The sequence below is a fragment of the Nelumbo lutea genome, chromosome 2 (genome assembly GCF_056320005.1).
Source record: "Nelumbo lutea isolate HS-2025 chromosome 2, American lotus-T2T, whole genome shotgun sequence".
NCBI lineage: Eukaryota > Viridiplantae > Streptophyta > Magnoliopsida > Proteales > Nelumbonaceae > Nelumbo > Nelumbo lutea.
Window position 1 is genome coordinate 27685693 of NC_142685.1, and position 23164 is coordinate 27708856.

Genomic DNA, 23164 nt, shown 5'->3' on the forward strand with positions numbered 1-23164 from the left:
ATGTTTTTGAGGACTCGAAAGGACCAATAACAACTGAAGGAGATTCAAAAGGGTAGAGAACTCCCTGTTGACATCTTTCGTAGGCCCTACTCAATGCAAACTCAGGATGGTTGGAGTTCTGTGGGGATGAAAATGGTGCAGCTTTTTGGGGGGGGGGTGTTGTGATTTTGTGCTCCGCATCAGGTTACAGTCTATCCCCTAAGCTATGTGATCCACCCTTTTCTTTGATGAATGATTAATCAAAACCTCTCCCTTGGCCAACAATGAAGTCACTTCACAATTTGTAGGAACCTCACCTGACCCAAACCCCTTCAGCAACAAGGTTTTGTTTGAAGAATCCTCCAGGATCTCTTTATTGTGGGTCACATCTCACTTACTTATGTTTCCTCCAACCTTCAGCTGGTAGACATCTTCACAAAAGCTATGACAAGAGTAGGACATACTTTTCTGATGGGAAAACTGATGTTCGTACCCTTGCATATGTTTGAGGGGGAGTGTAGAGATGGTGAAGGTTAAAGTTGCAATTTTGTCTTTATGTTGTATCTTGTACACTTTTTTTATATTATTTTATTGTGTACTGTTAGAATTGACAATACAAGGGTAGTTTGGTCATTTGTCTATTTAATGATGAGTTGTATAAATATAAGGTGGGTCGGCTAGGAATGGCAACGGGTAGGGTACCCATGCAAATTGCCCTATCTATTTTGGAACCCACCTATGTATCCCTGATTCCAAACCTGTCCCAAACCCGTCTAGCTTTTCCTCTCAATTTCCCAAACCTGTTCCGTCCCAAACCTGTCCCAACCCGTCCCACCCGTTAAACCTCTTGACCAAACGCTTTCTACTAAAAAAATTTCTTAATGCTTATAATGTGACTTGAACCTAGATCAATTAATGATAGCGCCAAATCTCTTAGCCCTACTTTAAGCCAATAAGCCATCTTGCCTTTTGTGTCATTTAATGAAATAAAATAGATTTTATTAACTTTTGTGTTCATCAAAACAGTCATTGCACATATATGATTAACAATTCCAACTAAAAATTAAGAGAAATAATATTTAAAATTAGCACTTTATAACTAAATGAAATAAACAATCTATCAAATCCAAATTTACATCAAATGATGATTTTAATCCAAAGAAATTTATACAAATAAAATATTAATAATAGAATAATTATCTTAGTTAAAATCTATAAATTTGTGCATGATATATAATGTAATAGGTTCGTATTTATGCATCCCGGGTATCGGGTATCGAATACCCTAAAGTCAAAACCCAAACCATATAGGGGTTTTAATCTAAAATCCCAAACCCGTCCGAAACCCTATAGGGTTTTGTCATTGATAAACGGGTCCTATTAGGGTCGGGACGGGTTGGATACCCAAAAATTCCCGCGCAATTGCCATCCCTAGGGTCGGCTGAGAGAAGATTGACTTTTCCTCCTCTTAGACCGAACCTTTTCTTCTCCTCTCTTCTTTTCTTCTTACTTATCTCAGACCTAGGACTGAACTAGTGTTAATCGAATCATTCACATGGTATTAAAGCACAAGAAAATCAGTCTAGAACTCAGTTTTTTTCTTCTTTCCTTCCACCTTGGATTGCCATATCAGAACTTCTTTTTGAAATAACTCCCAAACTAATTGAAGGATCTATAAGAGACCAAAAAGGAGTGGTCGTTTTTCCTTCTTGGAGGTAACTATGCCTCCAGTTTCTGTGGTGGTGGTCGTTGTAGTGGTTTGCTAGAAACCCTCTAATCGATGACTCGAAGAGGGCTGGTTGTGGACAGGTGTGAACAGAACCCTCTAACCGGCTGATAGTGTAGTGTGTTCTCTCTGTTTTGGACTGGATGAAATCCATGTGGCAGTGCTGATTGATAGGTGCGTGTATGGATTGTTTTTCTCTCTGTTTATGTCTGAATATGTGTGGTAACAGTAGGGTTTTCTGGTGCTGAACCTATGACAGCAGCAATGTCGTAACAATAGTGTTTTATTGTGTGGTGTGTGGTTTGTGGTGTAGTGCTGAATAGTGAAGGGTGATTTTTGTCTCTTATAGTTGATTTTTTTTTTGTCTGTGGCGATTTTGTTATAATGGCAACAGCTGGAGAGGGTAGTGATAATAAGACTGGTGTTATGATTTCCCCCGATTACCTAAATGTTTAAATGACCTCTATCAAATTAAATGGTGAGAACTATGTGCCATGGGCTAAATCAGTGGAAGTGTTCTTGAGAGCCAAGAAGAATGTGAAACATGTGAGGAAGAAACCCTCATCTAACTCTCCAAGGTTTAGTGAGTGGGAATAGGAGGATGCATAGATTATGACTTGGTTATGGAATAGTATGGAGTCTAAAATTAGTGTGGATTTTATGTTCTTGGATACAACTAAGGAGATCTGGAACCATGCTAAGAAACTTTATTCTGGCCAAGATAACACTACTAGAGTGTACCAACTTTATCAGGAGTACTTTAACCTGTGTGAATAAACCCTAGTTATTTCTTGGTCAAAGTAGAGAAGAAGAAAGAAGAAAAAAGAGAAAGAAGAAGAAGAAGAAGGAGAGGAGAAGAGTGTTCGGCCAAACTAGAAGAGAGGATGTTCAAAAGTCACTCTCCTAGCCGACCCACTTGACTTTTATTCAAGAAAAACTTGAGTTACAAGAAAGACAATTTTGTCCCTCATAGAAGATGCAATAGACATTTCACTTTCAATAAGATACACCAGAATGACCAAAATACCCCTGACTCGAGCATTCTAACACTCCCCCTCAAGCTGGAGAGTATATATCATACAGTCCCAGCTTGTTACAAATGTAATCTATTCTTCCCCAAGACAATCCTTTTGTGAAGATATCTGCCCACTGATTTCCTGAGCTCACATGAGATGTAGTTATTACCCCACTTATCACTTTCTCTCTCACAAAGTGACTATCCACCTCAATATGTTTAGTTCTTTCATGGAAGACAGGATTGGATGAGATGTGAACAGCAGCTTGGTTATCACAGTATAGTTTCATGGGTTTGCAAATTGAGAAACCCATCTCCTGTAGTAGGTTCTTCAGCCATACTATTTCACATGTGGTATGGGCCATAGCCCTGTACTCTACTTCCGCACTACTTCTTGCCCCCATTGTTTGCTTCTTGCTCTTCCAAGTTACAAGATTGCCACCCAGGAAGGTACAATACCCTATGGTTGACCTCCTGATTGATATAGAGCCAGCCCAATCAGCATCTGTGTACCCTACTATCTCAAGAGGTCCTCCTTTTTGGTATAACAAACCACGACCTGGAGCACCCTTTAGGTACCTAACAATTCTCAGAACAGCTTCCTAGTGAGGAACCCGGGGATGTTGCATAAACTGACTCACCACATTCACAGAAAATGATATATATGGTCGGGTAATGGTCAGGTAGTTCAACTTTCCCACCAACCTTCTGTATCTTCCAGGATCATCAAACTCTTCACCTCCACACTTAACTTGGCATTGAGTTCCGTAGGAGTCTCTGCTGGTTTAGCACCTAACAACCCTGTTTCTTCAAGTAGATCAAGAACATATTTCCTCTGACATAGGTTGATCCCCTGTTTTGACCTCACAACTTCTATTCCTAAGAAATACTTTAGCTTCCCCAGATCTTTCATATTGAAATGGTCCTGTAAGAATTTTTTCAGCCTGTCAATTCCATTGCTGTCACTTCCAGTTATGACAATATCATCCACATACATGACTAGCAAGATTTTTCCATCTTTTGAGTTATAGCTAAACAAGAAATGATCAACCTGACACTGTTTCATCTCAAAGGCCTTCACCACTTCACTGAACCTATCGAACCATGCACGAGGAGATTGTTTCAGTCCATAAATTGCCTTTTTGAGCCTGCACACCTTACCAGCCTCCCCCTGAGCAACAAACCCTAGTGGTTGCTCCATATACACATCCTCAACAAGATCACCATGTAGGAAGTCATTTTTGATGTCAAGTTGTAGGAGAGGACAATCATACATAGTAGCCAATGAGATCAACACCTGAACTGAACCAATTTTAGCCACAGGATAGAATGTCTCCATATAGTCCACACCATATAACTGAGAATAGCCCTTGGCCACTAACTGTGCCTTCAATCGTTCCACACTGCCATCAGGAAGATGCTTCACTGTATAGACCCATTTACACCCAACGGTGTGCTTACCAGGAGGAAGGGTGGTGAGTTCCCACGTATGATTATGTTGTAGAGCAAAGAGTTCTTTTTCCATTGCTTGCCGCCACCCTGGAGAGGCAAGGGCTTCCTGTACAGTCTTGGGAATGGGAACCGAGAGAGTAATGATATAAACTTGCAATGAGAAGCAGAAAGGTGAGCAATGGAAACATAGTCTGAAATGGGATGAGAAGTACAAGTACGTTTACCTTTCCGCAAAGCAATAGGGAGATGAAGATCTGAGGGAGAAAGAGCAGTAGCAGGATCTAGCGACAGGTGCTGAAGTGGAGGAGCCGAAGCACTTCTGCAAGTATACACTTGAGTAATTGGCGGCCTCTCTGTAGTAACTGGCATATGATGTGCATCTGCAGTAGGAGTGGGAGATACGGGAAGGGGGTCCACAACCGGAACAGGAAGAGGAACCACAGAGGGAGAAGAAGAGACCCCGACATTGGAGAAAAAAGGAACCGACTCAAAGAAGGTGACATCAGGGCACACAAACGATTTATGAAACTTAGGTTATAACACTTGTGCCCTTTCTGAGTCCTTGAGTAGCCAAGAAAAATACACTTTGTAGCCCGAGCATCTTGCTTGTCTACTCCAGGCCCCAAGTGCTGAACAAAACAAACACAACCAAAGACTCTTGGGGTGAGAGGAAAGGGAGACAAAGTGGGGAACAACACGGAGAAAGGGGATTGACTTCCAAGGATTGACATGGGCATCCGATTTATTAAAAAACAGGATGTAAGAACAACATCACTCCAAAAAGTGCTTTGGGACATGCATATTGATCATCAAGGACCGAGCAGTTTCAAGAAGATGCCTATTTTTCCGTTCAGCTATACCGTTTTGTTGCGGGGTGTAGGCACAAGAAGTTTGATGAATTATTCCATGATGTTCTAGGTATTGCTGAAATGATGAGGAGATGTATTCTTTGGCATTATCAGAGCGAAGTATTTTCGTATGAACACCAAACTGAGTGCATATTTCAGCATGAAAGTTCTGAAAAATAGAGAACAATTCACCACGGTCTTTCATAAGATAGATCCATGCCATCCTTGAAAAGTCATCAACAAAGATTACAAAATACTTAAACCCATTGTATGACACCACTTTAATTGGACCCCATACATCAGAATGAACTAAAGCAAAAGGACTTGAGATACGACTATCAGTTCTTGGACTAAATGAGACTCGATGATGTTTTCCCAACTGACATGACTCACAATCTAATGATGAAAGATGACTCAAGGAAGGAACTAGCAGCTTCAAAGCCTTGAGAAAGGGATGACCAAGTCTGCAATGCCATTGGAGAGGAGTAAGAGATGATTGAAAAGCCACTGGAGGGCCACCACCATCAAGGTAATACAAACCACCGGCTTCATGCCCTCCACCAATCTTCGTTCCCGTCTTGAGATCCTGAAATACACAAGAAGAAGGATAGAAGGTTATAGAACAATTAAGGGACTTGGTTAATCTACTAACAAACATAAGGTTAAAAGGGAACTTAGGAACATATAAAACAGATGGTAAAGACAATGAGGAGAGATCAACATCAACAACATCACAAATAGGAGATGTAGAACCATTAGCAAGTGTAACTGTCTGAGATGTGGAGGTGTGAGAAAGGGAAGAAAATACATCAGGAGTCCCAGACATATGGTCCGAGGCGCCAGAATCAATGATCTAGGGTGAGGCTTTGGAAGCTAAACAAGTCATACCTGAATGGGCAAGCATAACTGTGTTCTACTGAGATGTTTGAAGGAACTGCTCATATATTGCCCGTGGTACACTCACCATTTCCTGCCCGGAATCACAAGTGGGTGTGGAGGGGGTTGGTGTAGTTTGCTGGCTTTCAGTAATTGTGCTACTACTCTTAGATGTAACATGGTTAGCCCAAGTGTTGGGTGGACCACGCAAATCATAGCAGAAATTAATTGTGTGCCCCTCTAAGCCACAATGTGTACATTTTCTCTGAGCATTACCCCTTCTTTTTCCACGGCCTCCCCCTGACTCACGGCCTCCAGTCCGGCCACAGGCCCGGTTAAACATGTGTCCACCACGGTTGCTTGGAGGACCACTACTGCCACCACCACTTCTACTTCCACGACTACTCCCTTTAGTCACTACCAAACCAGATCTATCAGAGAAGGAAGAATGTTCCACTGGCTCAATGGATGTCCTCTTAATACAGGCAAAAACTTCTTCAAGTGAGGGGAGAGCTGATCCCCCCCAATATCTGTGCTCTGACAGGCTCATACTCAGCCTTCAAGCCCACAAGAAACCTAGTCACATCAAGTTGTTCATGTTGCTATTGTTGGATCTGGACATCTGATGTTAGAGGGTGATGCACATTTAGCTCATTGCGGATGTTTCTCAAGCTTGCATAATACTCTTCTAAGCTTTGACTTCCTTGCTTCAAATTGAAGTACTCTTGGTATAACTAATATACCCTAGTTGTGTTGTCTTGTCCATATTACAACTTTTTAGCATGATCCCAGATCTCTTTGGCTGTATCTAGGAACATGAAATTCACACTAATCTTTGGTTCCATGCTGTTCCAAAGCCATGTCATTATCTGTGCATCATCTTGTTCCCAATCTCTGAACCCAGGAAAATCAGAGGAAGGTTTCTCCTCCCTCACATGTTTTACTTTCCTCTTGGCCTTCAAGAACACCTCCACAGATTTTGCCCATGGTACATAGTTCTCACCATTCAACTTGATGGATGTCATTTTAACACTTAGATAATCTGAAGAGAGCATGATGCCTGTTTTGTTGTCATTCCCAACTACAGTTGAAGCCATCTCAATTATGTCTCCTCTGAATATACACCACAATTTCACACTTGTCACAAGACTTATCTCACTTACAATACCACCAACCCACTATCTTCAACTGCACATTACACACTACTCTCTAAAGCTGAAATCATTCAGTCAACACATGAAACACTTGGATTGCACACTGCAGGACCATTTACCACCAACACACCACTACTGAAATTTCTCAGTCATTTCATCGAACACTTGTTCTGCATACTGCAGAACTGATTACACACAAGGTCTAGGGGTTCACTTTTAAGCATTTAAAAACATAGATATGTTAGCCACCACAACACAATCAACACCACACCACTGCTGTCGTGGACATCAGCAGTCTACCACTCTTCTTTCAGTACACATGTGAGCAAGAAAACACAAAAAAAAACATGACTGATGTGTGTATCAGTTTCACCCAGCACCACAACAACTAACTTTCGAAGCAACAAAAAAAACAGCATTCACAGTCCATTTCTGAACACACGACAGCAGTGTCCATACCTCTATACGACCAGCCCTCTTCGTACACTGAATAGAGGGTCTAGTATACCACTTTAACGACCACCACAGCACTGGCCAGAGGCATTCTCACCTCCAGGCCCTCAAAACGACAACTCCTTTTCAGCCCTTTATCGAGTGTTCAATCAGATCAGCTGTAGGATGATGAAGCCTATTGTGAAGCTGGCGGCGAACCTAGGAAGAAGACAACAGCAAGAAAACGAACATCAGACCTTAATGCTCTGATACCATGTGAATAAACCCTAGTTGTTTCTAAGTCAAAGTAGAGAAGAAAGAAGAAAAAAGAGAAAGAAGAAGAAGAAAGAGAGGAGAAGAGTGTTCGGCCAGACTAGAAGAGAGGATGTTCAAAAGTCACTCTCCTAGCTGACCCACTTGACTTTTATTCATGAAAAACTTGAGTTTCAAGAAAGACAATTTTGTCCCCCATAGAAGATGGGACACATAACTTAAACTCAGATACAATAGACATTTCACTTTCAATAAGATACACCAGAATGACCAAAATACCCCTGACTCGAGCATTCTAACAACCTGAAGCTGAGAAATCAAAGTCTAGAGGAGTACTATGCAAGCATGAGAAATCTCCGTAATGAGCTTAATGTATACCACCCTTTGATTTCGGATGTTAAAATTCAACAGCAACAACGATAACAACTTGATGTGACGAGGCTTTTAGTGGGTTTAAAATCTGAATATGAACCTATTCAAACACAAGTATTAGGAAAATCTGCTTTTCCCTCTCTTGAGGAGGTGTTTACCTGACTCTGGAGGATTTCTATTGAACCTACGAAACATTCCACTCTCTTAGACAGGTATGGTTTTGTGGTGGTGAGAGGGGGAGGTCGTGGAAATAGGGGTAATGGGAGTGGTCATGGATTTTTAGGGACTCGAGGTGGTCCTATGTTCAATTGTACTAGTGGTCACAGTGGAGGTCAATGTTCAAGGGGAGGTCATGGTAGAGGATGGAGTATTGGTCCTAGGAGGTGCACATCTATAGGTGCTTTTAGGAAGGAAATGATGAGTATCCCATGTGAGGAGTATGAGAAGTTTCTTCATACATCCTCTCAGTAGAACACAACTACTCTTGCACATTTAGGTATGCCTTTCTTGGCATCCAAACCCTCACACTGGATTATTGACTCTAAAGCCTCTGATCATATGACTGGGACTCCAGGTGTGTTTTCTTCTCTTTCTCAGTGTTCCATGTCCCAACTAGTTACCCTTGCTAATGGTTCTACTTCTCCCATTTGTGGTGTTGGTGATGTTGACCTCACTTCTTTATCTTTATCTTCTATCTTATATGTACCCAAATTTCCCTTTAACCTCATGTCTGTTAGTAGATTAACCAAGTCACTTAATTGTTTTGTAACCTTTTATCCATCTTGTGTGTTCCAGGATCTCAAGACAGGGATGAAGATTGGTGGAGGGCATGAGGCAGGTGGATCGTTTTACCTTGATGGTGGTGGTCTGAAAGTAGCTCTTTAGTCCTCTCTTACTCTTCTCTAGTGGTATTGCAAACTTGGTCATCCGTTACTTAAGGCCCTGAAGTTATTGGTTCTGTCTTTAAGTTGTCTTTCATCATTGAATTGTGAGTCGTGTTAGCTTGGGAAACACCATAGAGTCTCTTTTAGCCCTAGAGTTGATAGTCATGTTTTAAGTCATTTTTCATTAGTTCATTCAGATGTTTGGGGTCCAAATAAAGTAGTGTCATACAATGGCTATAAGTACGTTGTAATTTTTGTTGATGATTATTCAAGGATGATATGACTTTATCTTATGAAAGATAGAAGTGAATTGTTCTCTATTTTCTAAAAGTTTTATGGTGAAATTCGTACCCAATTTGGTGTTCATATTAAGATTCTTCGCTCAGATAATGCAAAAGAATACAACTCAACACCATTTAAGCAATACTTAGAGCACCACGGGGTAATTCACCAAACTTGTTCCTATACCCCACGACAAAATGGCGTGGCTGAACAGAATAACTAGCACTTACTTGAAACTGCTTGGTCTATTATGCTTGGTATGAATGTTCCAAAGCGTTTTTGGAGTGATGATGTCCTTACATCATGTTTTCTGGTCAATCGGATGCCCATGTCTATCCTTGGGAGTCAATCCCCTTTCTTAGTCTTGTTCCCTACTCTTTCTCCATTCCCTCATACTCCCAAGGTTTTTGATTGTGTTTGTTTTGTTAAGAATTTAGGGCTTGGACTGGACAAGTTAGATGCACGTGCTACAAAATGCATCTTTCTTGGCTACTCTAGAACCCAAAAAGGGTATAAGTGTTACAACCCTAGCTCTCATTGGTCTTTTGTGTGTTCTGATGTCAATTTCTTTGAGTTAGTTCCATTCTTTTCTCGTTCTGATGTTCCTCCTCCTGCTCTTGTGTGCTCTTCCAGTTCCAATTGAGGACCCCCTTCCTACGGTTCCTGTTGTGTTTCAGTCATCATTTTCTCTAGTGTAGGTTAATACTGAAAGGCTACCAATCACACAAGTGCATACTCACAAAAGAGCACTGGCCTCTCCTCCAGTTCAGTCCTCATTGACACATCGAATAGTTGTACCTCGTCCTTCTGATCTTGATCTTCTTATTGCATTGCGGAAAGGTAAACATAGTTGTACATCCCATCCAATTCCCCATTATGTTTTTGTTGCTCACCTTTCCTCTTCCCATCAACAGTTTATATCTTTGTAATCATCTGTTTCCATTCCTAAGAATGTCCAAGAATTCATTGCCTCTCCAGGGTGGCAACAAGCAATGGAAGAGGAATTGTCTGCACTGGCACACAATCACATGTGGGATCTTACCACTCTGCCTCCCGATAAATATGTTTTTGGATGTAAGTATACACAATGAAATATCTTCCAAATGGTAGTGTGGAATGGTTGAAAGCTAGGTTAGTGGTCAAAGGTTATTCTCAGTTGTATGGTGTCGACTATACGGATACATTCTCTCCTGTGGCTAAGATTGGTTCGGTTCGGGTGTTGATTTCTTTAGCAGCAATGTATGGTTGGCCCCTCTTTCATCTTGACATCAAAATGCCTTCTTACATGGTGATCTTGTTGAGCAGGTATATATGGAGCAACCATCAGGATTTGTTGCTCAAGGGGAGAATGGTAAAGTTTGCAGACTTAAGAAGGCAATTTATGGGCTGAAACAATATCTACGTGCGTGGTTTGGCAAATTCAGTGAAGTAGTGAGGGATCTTGACAGTAAGGCCGACTAGAAAGGTAAGAGAAGAAGAGAGAAGGTAGAAGGGAAGAGGAGATTGGCGACAATGGAACAGTGCTGGTGGCGCCAGCTTCTGTTAATATTTATAGGGCGTCTAAAATAAAAGGGAGAAAGACCCTTGTGCCCCTACTGTAAGTGAAGTACAATAACAGAAAATAAAAAGGGCTTTAAATCAACTAAACAGACCAGGACAAGATAGAAAATAATAGACAAGAAATAAAATAAACTATTTCAACACTCTCCCTCAAGTTGGAGCATAGATGTCAATCATGCCCAACTTGTCACACAAATCATTATGCCGTACATGTTGAAGACCCTTGGTGAAGATGTCCACAAGTTATTCATCTAAGCTGACATATTAAGTGCACACTTCTCCTCTCACAAGTTTTTCTCTAATAAAATTCTTGTCCACTTCAATGTATTTCGTCCTATCATGGAGGACTAGATTAGCAGCAATTTTGATAGCAGTTTTATTGTCGCAATAGAGTGACATAGGGTTGTTAACTGCAAACCCAGTTCACGTAATAGGTTTCTTATCCACATGATTTCAGCAACTCCATAAGACATAGCTCTATATTCTACTTCAGCACTAGATCTAGCCACCAAACTTTGCTTCTTACTTCTCTAGGCGACCAAATTACCTCCTACAAAGGTACAATACCCACTGGTAGACTTTCAGTCATCAATTGCTCCTGCCTAATCAGCATCAGTATATACTTCCACCTTAAAATGTCCATGTTTCTGGAACAACAAACCAGCTCCTGGAAACTTCTTGAGGTATCTAAGTTTCCTCTCTGTAGTTTCAAAGTAAGTTGTCCTAGGGTTGTGCAGGAACTGACTATGGACACCCACTACATAAGAAATATCAGGTCTAGTCATAGACAAATATAAGAGTCTCCCTACAAGTCTCTAAAACTTCTTTACATCTTTCAAGAACTCCCCTTGACAGTCTCCCAACTGATGGTTAGGTTCAATTGGAGAGCCAATTGGTTTCATCCCTAGCTTGCCTGTATCTTCTAGTAGATCCAATACATATTTCCGTTGGGAAATAAATATGCCCTTTTGAGAGCGGGCAACTTCAATTCCAAGGAAATAACGTAAGGGTCCTAGATCTTTCACCTAAAATTGAGTGGCTAAGAATTTCTTCAATTTCTGTATTTTAGTCTCCTAGTCTCCTATGATCACTATGTCATCCACATACACAATTAATGCTGCAATTTTCCCTTCACCTTTCTTCACAGACAGAGTGTGGTCTGATTGGCATTGTTTGAACCCCATCTGATGAATTGCTAAGTGGAACTTACTAAACCAGGTCCGAGGTGATTGTTTCAACCCATATAAAGAATTTTTTTTTAGCCTACACACCTTCTGCTCACTGCCTTTGGCACAAAAACCTGGAGATTGAGTCTTGTACACTTCCTCTTCTAAGTCACCATTCAAGAAAGCATTCTTAATGTCCAACTAGTGAAGTTCCCAGTCAAGATTTTCTACCAATGAGAGAAGAATCCTAATAGAGTTCATCTTGGCTACTGGAGCAAATGTCTTTGCATAGTCTACTCCATATGCCTTTGTAAAACCTTTTGCCACCAATCTTGTCATGTACCTTTCAACAGTTTCATCAGCCTTATGTTTCACTATGAACACCTACTTGCACCCCATTGGTTCATTCCCTTCAAGAAGATCTACCAACTCCCAAGTTCCATTTTTGTGCAATGCATCAATTTTTTCCTTCATTGTATATGTCCATTCAGGTTTGGATAAAGCTTCTGCCACATTCTTAGGAATAGAGATACTATCAACAGAAGAGAGGAATGCACGATATGAAGGTGAAATATGGTCATAGGACACAAAGTGAGAGATAGGATGATTAGTGGTATAGGATCTAACACCCTTTCTCTTAGCAATAGGAACATCAAGATCATTAATGACAGGGGAATCAAGATTTAGAGGTTTAGGCATATCAGTAGGAACAAGTGTACCTGGCTGATGAGGAGGATCCGTCTCCAGAGAATCCGATGATGTTGGTTGCATAGTGTCAGGTTCCACGATTCTTGAACTCTACTGGCTTTTGTTGTAGCGAAGAAAGACACTAAATGGAGGAGGATTGGGAAGAGGACGTAATTGAGTCTGAGCGTGGGTGTGTTTCTCGTCAACCCTACTCTCCCCTTGAGGAGAAACTGAGAAGAAAGGTTGACTCTCAAAGAAGGATACATTTACAGAGACCAGTGTTTTAAAAGGCATGGGAGGTGTGTGCCTCCAGGCGAGGCACTCCCAAAACGCCCTGAGGCGTATGCTAGAGGCATTGACACCTCTAAGGCGTACGCCTCTTGCGCTTTTTTCATGAGGCGTGCTAGAGGCATATGCCTCATGCACATCTAATATAAAAAAAAACAAAAAAAAAAGGAAAAAAAAGGAAAGGAAAAGAAAGGAAAGGGAAAGAAAAAGAAAGAGAAGAAAAAAAAGAGAAAAGGAAAGAAAAGGGAAGGAAAGGGAAGAAAGGATAAGGGGAAAGAAAGTGGTTTGCCCCCTGCCCCTTTGGCTGGGAGGCTTCTCCCCCCAGTCCCTCCTGCCCCCTTTCGATGTAGCCCAATTTGTTTTTTTGTTTTTTTGAGTTAGGGGGATCTTGCTCCGCTTCGACAAGACCCCCCTTTTCAACTAATGTTATGCATCTTTGTTCTTCTTAATATAAAATATTTTATTAAAAATAAAGAAAAAATGAAATCCTCCTTCCTCTTCATCCTCCTAACCCCCTCCTCTTAAGGAGGCTTATGCCTCCTTGTGTTTGGGAGTCTTACGCTTCTTGTGTTCTGAACTACGCCTCACGCCTCTAGGTAGTGGAACGCCTCATGTCACGCCTCCGCATTTTAAAACATTGACGGAGACATAGTACTTGCGTAAGGTGGGATCATAGCAACGATACCCCTTTTGAGATAAAGGGTAACCAAGGAAAACATAAGGAATAACACGAGGATCAAGTTTACCCCGAGTAGGGGACAAGTTATGAACAAAATAACGATACCCAAAAACACGCATTGGAATGGGGGACAACGGAGCTATAGGAAACAAAAGTTGATGTGGGGCCTTTGTACTCTAATAACCAAGATGGCATATGGTTGATGATGTGTGTAGCACAACATCCATCCAAAATCGTTTCGGACATTTATATGGAGTAAAAAGCCACGATCTACTTCATGAAGGTGATGGTTTTTTCTTTCAGCAAACTGTTTTGTTGGGATGTCCTAGCACAAGAGCTTCGTTGAAGAGATTCACACGAAGCAAAGAACTTCGTGAGATCAATATGGAAGTACTCTTTTGAATTTTCCATGTTGTATAGGAAGAAGAGAGGAAGGGAGAGAGGAGAGGAGAGACAAAAGGACTGAGAGCCCTAAAAGATACTGCAGGTGGCGCAGTATGTTATATTTATACTAGGCCGAAAACAACTAAACATGAAGAGAAGTAAAAAGTACAATAGTACCCATGCGGTACTATACATATAAAAAATAACATCTGTTAACACTCCCCCTCAAGTTGGAGCATAGATATCAATCATGCCCAACTTGTTACATAAATCATGATGTCTTGAGTGGTGTAGTCCTTTTGTAAAGATGTCTGCAAGTTGGTCCTCAGAGCTGACATAGGGAGTACACACTTCGCCTGTGATGACTTTCTCTCTGAGAAAATGCTTGTCGACTTCAATGTGTTTTGTTCTATCATGTAGCACTGGGTTAGCAGCAATGTTTATGGCTGTTTTGTTATCACAAAATAGGGTCATAGGCCTGTCCACTGGAAAACCCAACTCACTCAACAGATTCTTTATCCACATACTTTCAGCCACTCCATGAGCCATTGCTCGATATTCAGCTTCAGCACTGGATGAATCAGATGCTTGGAAGATTTTATTTGTGGTGTATGTGGATGACATTGTCATAACTGGTAGTAATATCAATGGGAATGATAGGTTGAAGAACTTTCTACATGATCACTTCTAAACAAAAGCTTTGGGTAAATTGAAATATTTTTTGGGAATAGAAGTTGCAAGGTCAAGACATGGTATTAACTTGTGCCAAAGAAAGTATGTCATTGATTTACTTGAAGAAACAAGGTTGTTAGGTGCCAAACCAGCTGAAACACCCATGGAACCAAATGTCAAGTGGAGTGTTGATGCAGGTGAAGAGTTTTGATGATCCTAGAAGGTACAGGAGGTTGGTGGGTAAATTGAACTACCTGACTATTACTTGGCCAGATATATCATTTGCATTAAGTATGGTGAGTTAGTTTATGCAACATCATCGAGTTCCACATCGAGAGGTAGTTCTAAGAATTGTTAAGTACTTGAAGGGAGCTCCAGGTCATGGACTGCTATACAAGAGTGGAGGAACTCTTGAGATAGAGGGGTACACAAATGCTGATTGTGCTGGGTCTGCATCTAATTGAAGGTCTACTACAGGGTATTGTACCTTCTTTGGTGGCAATTTGGTAACTTGGAAGAGCAAGAAACAAATAGTGGTGGCAAGAAGTAGTGCTGAAGCTGGATACGGGACCATGACTCATACTACATGTGAACTAGTGTGACTGAAAAATCTTTTGCAGGAGATGGGGTTCTTAGTTGACAGACTTATGAAGTTGTATTGTGATAACGAAGCTGTAGTCCACATTTCTTCTAATCCAGTCTTTCACAAGAGAATAAAGCATACTGAAGTTGACTACCACTTTGTAAGAGAAAAGGTGATAAGTGGAGTGATAAATACAGCTCATGTGAGTTCAAGAAACCGGTGGGCAGATTTGTTTACAAAAGAGTTGAGTCGGGGAAGAGTGGATTACATATGTAACAAGCTAGGACTATATGATATATACTCTCCAGCTTGAGGGGGAGTTTTAGAATCGACAATACAAGGGTAGCTTAGTCATTTGTCTATTTAATTAAGGATGAGTTGTCTATTTTGTCTGGGTTTAAGTTGGGTGTCCCATATGAGGGACAGATTTGTCTTTTGTAGTGTAATGCAAAGTGTATAAATATAAGGTGGGTTAGCTGAGAGGAGATTGACATCTTCTTCTTCTTCTTCTTCTTCTTCTTCTTCTTCTTCTTCTTCTTCTTAAATGAGATTTGGAAGATCTAAGCAATCTTTGACTGTTCAGAGTCATTTCTAGGGAAATGCTTGCTTAATTTCTAATCAATTTTGTGTTTTATTGTTAATGAGAAATTGTAGAGGATGAGAAGAAGAAAAGAAGAGAATTTGGAAGAATACCAAAAAATACAAGGGGCATGCCCCTTTTCCATATATAATGACCAATTTACCCCTAGCTGACAGATAGCATTATAGCAAAGAACAAATCAACATAAAAATAATAAAATAACTTTTTATAAGTAAAAGAAGATTCATTTTATTTTAAATAATAAAAATAAAGTATTATTGGACCACTACTTCTACTTAAAATGGTGCTCATAAAGAAACTAACATATATCTGACTCATTGTAGCAGAGACCTGGGATCCAGTCCTACTGCCACCAGGGTTAGGGGGTTAAGGGATGGAGAATGGGAGATGGACTACCCCCTGTTGTGTAACCCCATCAAGTGAAAAAAGTAAATAAATAAATAAAATGTAATATTGTTTGTTTAGATATCGAAAGAAAAAAGAAACTGGCATATCCTTCAACACAAATGAATCCTATAATAGATGGCCTGCATATTTGAGAATGGAGGGCATTTTTTTCTTTTTTGTAAAGAAAATGCTTGATTCCTTGATTTTTATTTAGGTAATAGGGGAACTGTTTTTTCCATACCCTGTGCACCAATGTACATCCTCTCATGTACTCCTATCTGTGTGTGTGTGTGTGTGTGTGTGTGTGTGTTTTCTTGATCTGATATTCAATTTAGCACAGTTCAGGTGTGGTCATAATGGACAATTTTCTTTTTCACTTTCAGCCCTGCTAAGACTACAATCTTTTCTGCCTTATTTTCCAGAATTTTATCTTTTAGCCATTAATGGTTTATCTAATCTCAGACTGATAAGTGTGAGAACATTAGGTCCATATCCAGTCCACCCCACCCAAGGCCCTGGATATCTGGGACCAACACTGAATGATGACCCTCTATTAAGGGTTATTACTTTGACTAATATACTGGTTTAGACCGACTAAAAAGGTCTGGCAAGAGTCATGTTTTCGTTGATGTTATGTCAATTTTGATTTTTGGAATACTCAATGTTCAAGCTTCTGTGTCAATGTTTTCCTCTAGTAGTCAAGATTGCATCAAAGTGGTAAAGCTTTTACTTCCAATTTTTTTGTCATTTTGTTTTCAAATGGTATGCAGGTTTAATCATCATGTTCATTAGTATGGTGTTTAGCTGTTGTTGTTGCTAATCATTTTGTTGGATGAGGAAATTCTTACGGTAGCAAATCATGTCTGACCCTTTTTTTCTTTTAATTCTCTCTCTTGCCTTATTTTATTTCTTCTCCCTCCCACACTGGCACAGATTAGCTTAGTGGGCCAGCTTCATCTTCTTTCTTCGACTATCACAACTCTAGCTGTACCATCTCCTTCTTTAACAGCTACTTTGGCTCGTAAGTCCAGTATATGCAACTTCTGTATTCTATTCATTTTATATTTATGACAGATTTCTACTTCAATTTCAAGATCAATATCGATATTCCATCAATTTATAAAATTTACTGATTTTGTGAAGGTGGGGGTAACTATCCTGCCGTAGCAGTTCCACTGATTGCTTTAGGAACTCAAAGTGGGATGATAGATGTCATTGATGTTTCTGCCAATGCTGTAGCATCAAGCTTTTCTGCTCATAGTACTATTATTAGAGGATTACGATGGCTTGGGAATTCTCGGCTTGTTTCATTCTCATATGTTCAGGTATGCACTTTTAAACTGAAAATCTTGTCAAACAATTGCTTATTTGATCTTTTGTTTTAAATTTGATTACCATGGCCTATGTGTTTTTCTAAACTACTCCAGGCCAATACTTGCCTAATTGGAACCTCTATCATGTAGATCAGAGTCTCTAGGCAGATTTGTTTTAGGAAAGTGACTATATATTATGAACAAAAAGATGTACCTGAGGGAATCTACATACCAAAAGAGCATCCCCGGTTTTTTTTTTTTTGACTAGTAAAAGGAAATTTTCATTAAAATAAAAGAGCACAATCTGGATAAGTGATAAGGTAGAACCTAACATCCAAAACTAAAAGTGCAAAACAGTACAATTTTAATTTTCCAATTCACAATTCTGGAACCCCACCACCTCCCACAATCTTTCTTCTAAATCTTCTCTCTTAAGCTGAGAGAACTCTGGCAATATCAACACCCAATCTGCAACTGATTTGCGCACAGTTGCCACCAATCTATCCAGCCACCATTCCTTGTCTTCAAAAATTCCTCTAGAGAAAAGTTTTCAGCAGGTGACCTTGGCTGGAATTTCCTAACCCCGAAGAGTATTGTGAAGAGTTTCCACAAGAACCCAGAAGTTTTGCATGCAAAAAAGAGATGGCTTACTGATTATTCTTCCTTTTTACACAAAAAACACATGCTGACCAAACTGAATCATCTTGACTTCAAATGATCCACTGTCAGCACACTGTCCATAGCCACCATCCAAGCAAAATCTTCCACCCTAGGGGGTATTGGGTTAACCCCAGACCCCACCCAATTTGTCAAAGTCCATTTGGTTCCTGCACAAGGCTGAATAGCATGACTTGACTATAAGCTTTCCATTTGAGCATTCTTTCCAGCATGGCTCATTCCTAGACTAGGCTGAGATCTTCACTCTCCAACTTCTCCAGCAGACTTAAACACTCCCCAATTTCCCTTTCAAGGAGTGCCCTTCTGAATCTTGGGCACCAAACTATCAGCTCCCCAATTCTTTCATAACAACTGAAAATAGTCACTTCCAGTTCCAACAGCCTGAATAATCTTGGGAAAACCTCACACAATCTTACCACTCCACTCCAATCATCCTCCCAAAATCTTATTCTAGCTCCACCCCCAATTGCAAAGCTTGTTAGAGATCTGAACTCCTGGTTACAATACATTATTTCTTTTCATACACTCACCCCATATGAAGAGCTAACCTTCCTTGATTCCCATCCAAATCTCGTAACCCCATATTTACTAACCATCACCCTCCTCCTTAACGAGTTTTCCTCCTTAACCCAAATATCCATAACCATTTCCCAAGGCCAAGTAAGTCTTTGTTGAATAATTTCACCCTCCTAAACCCCAAACCCTCTCCCTCCTTGGGTCTACACACATTATCCCATTTAACCAGATAGAGCATTTTACCCCTCCTTCCCCCCCCCCCTCCTTTCCCATAAGAAGTCCCTCTAGATCTTCTCCATTCTTTGCAAATTTTGGTGGCACCAGAAGTAAATCTGACTTCTAAACCTGATAAGAAACTTGATAAAAGAAGTAAAAAGTGATGAAGGCAGAAGAAAACATCAGAATAGAAGAAGGGGGATAGAGAAGAAGAAGAGGGTTTGATAATCTCCTCTCTCCCCTCACTAATCCTTTTATTAATCTTCACTAATGTGGTTAATTACAAATCAGCCCTTAAGTGGGGCTGGCGGCAAAATAAAAGTTGAAAACAGCCCTCTTGAAGTATAGAACTGCTTGAGATTAGATGCAAAACCAAAAAACAAACAAGAAAAGATTAAGAAGATGAGAGAGAGAGAGAGCTGGCGGCAATGAGAGTTAGAGAGTGAGAGGTTCGAACTTAACCTCCCTCTAACAATGTAAAACATTTTATTAAGTTAATCTTTGAATTATTACAGAGAGGCCCTTGGGTGGGCAAGGAATTACAAAAACAGAGTATATAAGAGTATGGGCCCAAAATAAGGCCCATTACAGAGGAAAACATAAACATAATATAGAATGATAGCCTATGGGACATTCGGCCCATCTCCTCTACACTTCCCCTCAAGCTGAGCATAGATGTTAATCATGCCCAGCTTGCCAGTGTCATGTTGAAGCCTTGCCTTGGAAATACCCTTGGTGAGGAAATCTGCCAATTGTCCTTCAAAAGTAATGAATGGAAGACACACTTCATCGGAAGAAACTCTTTCTCGAATAAAGTGTCTATCAACCTCAATATGTTTGGTTCTATCATGTTGTACTGGGTTGTGAGCAATGTTGATGGCAGCCTGACTATCATAGTACAACATCATGGGTTTGTCATGATCAATCCCAAGTTCTTCCATTAAGGACCTTAGCCACAACAATTCAGAGACTTCATGTTCCATGGCTCTATACTCTGCTCCTGCGGAGGATCGAGCCATAACTGATTGTTTCTTACTCCAAAAGACAACATTACCAGCCACCAGAGTGCAATACCTTGGAGTAGATCTTCTATCATCAATATTTCTAGCCCAATCAGCATCAGTATAGGCTTCAAGTTTCAGATGACCATGCTTGGTAAATAGAATTCCTTTTCCTGGAGAGCCTTTCAGATGGCATAAAATTCGTTCTGCTGCTGCCATATGAGTATCTCTAGGAGCATGCATGAACTGGCTAATACAACTGACAGCATATGCAATATATGGTCGAGTCATGCACAGGTACACAAGCTTCCCAAGAAGTCTCTGAAAGACCCCTTTGTCTTCCAACAATGTTCCATCCGAAACTGAAAGTTTGTGACTCGTATCAATGGGAGTTGCAGCTGGTCTAGCACCCATTTTTCTAGTTTCAGACAGCAAATCAAGGACATATTTCCTTTGGGAAATAAGAATCCCATCCTTGGATCTAGCAATTTCTATGCCAAGGAAGTATCACAACTCCCCCAGATCCTTAATCTCAAATTCTGTACGGAGGAAAGACTTAAGGGCTCGAACGCCTGAGGCATCATTACCAGTCACTATAATGTCATCAATATACACAATGAGATACACTGCTAGAGATCCACTTTTCTTCACAAAGACAGTATGGTCTAACTGTGTCTGAACATAGCCGAATTTAACAAGTGCAGCTCTAAATATCTCAATCCAGGCTCTAGGAGACTGTTTGAGGCCATAAAGTGATTTCTTCAGTTTGCATACCTTTCCTTGCATATCTTTCTCATACATTCCTGGAGGGAGACACATGTGGACCTCCTCATGTAAGTCACCATTCAAAAATGCGCTCTTTACATTCAACTGATAAAGAGGCCAATCAAAGTGAGCTGCCAGAGATAAGAGAACCCTTACAAATGTCATCTTGGCAACAGGGGCAAAGGTCTCCAGGTAGTCAATCCCATATGTTTGTGTGTAGCCTTTTGCAACAAGTTTGGCCTAGTACCTCTCAATAGTCCCATCAGCCCTGTATTTAATGGTAAAGACCCAATTGCACCCAACTGGATCCTTCCCTTCAAGCAAATCCACCACCTCCCAAGTATCATTTTTGTGTAGAGCATCCATTTCAGACTTCATGGCATCTCTCCATTCTAGAATCCCAAGAGCTTCTGACACAGACCTAGGAATGGGGTTAGAAGCAACTGAAGAGATGTAGACAAAGTATGAAGAGAAAGTAGATCGTAAGAAAGATGTTTGGAAATGCAGTGTGCAGTGCACTTCCGCTTTCCTTTCCTAACAGCAATGGAGACATCAAGATCTGGGAAAGATGGTTCCAAAGAGGCTGAAGCAGTACCTATTATCTCATCTATGATTGGGAATGTATGAGCCTCATCTGTTGTAAGGGAAACAACTTGCTCATTCCTGGATCTTTGCCTTTAAATACACTTTGGGATTATGGGTAGGACGAGGAGGTAAAGAAATAGGGGCACTAGGGCAAGAGGAATGAAGTGGCTGATTCTCCTTTGATTCATTTGTTGAAGATACAGTCTTGTCAAGTGACTCAACTGGGACAGGAAGAGGAAGAGCAAATACTTGTGACAGATTCTCCCCCTGTTGACAATGTCCTTCCTGAGAGGAACCATAAAAAGGAGAAAGCTCATCAAAGGTAACATCCATAGAGACATATCGAGTGCCAGTCTTTGGATCAAAACAACAATAACCCTTTTGTGTGGGGGAGTAACCAAGGAAGATGCATTTGTGGGCTTTTGGTTCAAACTTATGTCTCTGGGCACGTGGAATGTGAACATAACAAGTACAACCAAACACACGAAGAGGAATTGGGAAGAGATCCTTATTTGGATGAAGAAGACTGAAGGGGGATTTAAACCCTAAAACCCTGGATGGCATACGGTTTATGAGATAGGTAGCAGTAAGAACAGCTTCACCCCAAAATCTTGTGGGAACATGTGAGGCAAACAAAAGGCTCCTTGCAACTTCAACAATATGTTTATTTTTCCTTCCAGCAACTCCATTTTGTTTAGGGGTTCTAACACAGGAGCTTTGATGAATAACCCCCATGTCAGAGAGATACAAGGATAAACTTCTCAAAATACTCTTTTGCATTGTCAGATCTGAAAACCTTAATTCTGGTATCAAATTGAGTTAAAACAAGCTCATGAAATTGCCTCACAAGTCTTGGGACTTCATTACGGGATTTCATTAGGTATACCCAAGTGAATCTACAAAAGTCATCAATAAACATGATGAAATATCTGTAGCCCCCCATAGAAGATAAGTGGTAAGGCCCCCACACATCGGAGTGCACAATATGAAAAGGAAAAGAAGATCTTTTATTGCTCACAGGGTAATTGTTTCTACAATGCTTTGACAACTGACATGACTCACAATTGAGACTGGACAGACTGACTCCCTTAAACAATTCGGGAAGTAAATGACTTAAAGCAGAAAAAAGGTAAATGACCCAACCGACAATGACTCAACATAATTCGACTGACTGACTCTGAAGAAGTAGAACCAAAGGAGTGTCGAGCAAGTATATTCCATTCTCTTCATGGCCACTCTCAATCACCTTCCGAGACTCCAGGTCCTGAAACACACAGTGAGAAGGGAAAAAGGTTACACAACAATTCAATGACTTGGTCAAGCTACTTACAGATAATAAATTGGTATTTAATTTAGGTACATGAAGAGTGGAAGATAATACTAAGGAGTCTATAGCCTTGACAGTTCCCTTGCCAGAAATAGAGGCAAGAGAACCATCAGCTAAGGTGATTTTGTCATGACTAGGAAGCAAACCATACAAAACAAACAGAGTGGAAATGTTGGTCATGTGATCAGAAGCACCTGGGTCTATGATCGAAGGGGTCTTAGGATTACTTAAGGTGGACGCATGTGAAAGCTAAACTACTGTAGCCGAAATAGCAGAAAAGAGGAGAAGAAGAAGAGATGCTGAAATGTCGAACTCCCTTTCCCAGTCGACAGTACTGTTATTTATATTAAAGTACAATACAATGTTACATGAAATGACTGGGATGCCCCTGATTAGTGATGGGACACCCAGACACCTTAAAACACTAAACAAACTTAGGCCCATTAACACAGGCCCAATACAT

General features: G+C 40.5%; 1 protein-coding gene across 3 annotated transcripts in view; it reads left to right on the forward strand.

Moving 5' to 3' along the window:
- The window catches only part of LOC148869433 (uncharacterized), a 238983-nt gene that overhangs the window by 24471 nt on the left and 191348 nt on the right, over window positions 1–23164 (forward strand). For all 3 annotated transcript variants that reach the window (XR_016106808.1, XM_088968179.1, XM_088968178.1), the window contains 2 exons: window positions 17234–17321; window positions 17444–17625. Coding sequence is in view for 2 of the 3 variants with exons in the window: in XM_088968179.1 (XP_088824305.1) it covers window positions 17234–17321; window positions 17444–17625 (270 nt within the window). In the remaining variant the exon portion in view is untranslated. The remainder of the gene's footprint in view (window positions 1–17233; window positions 17322–17443; window positions 17626–23164) is intronic.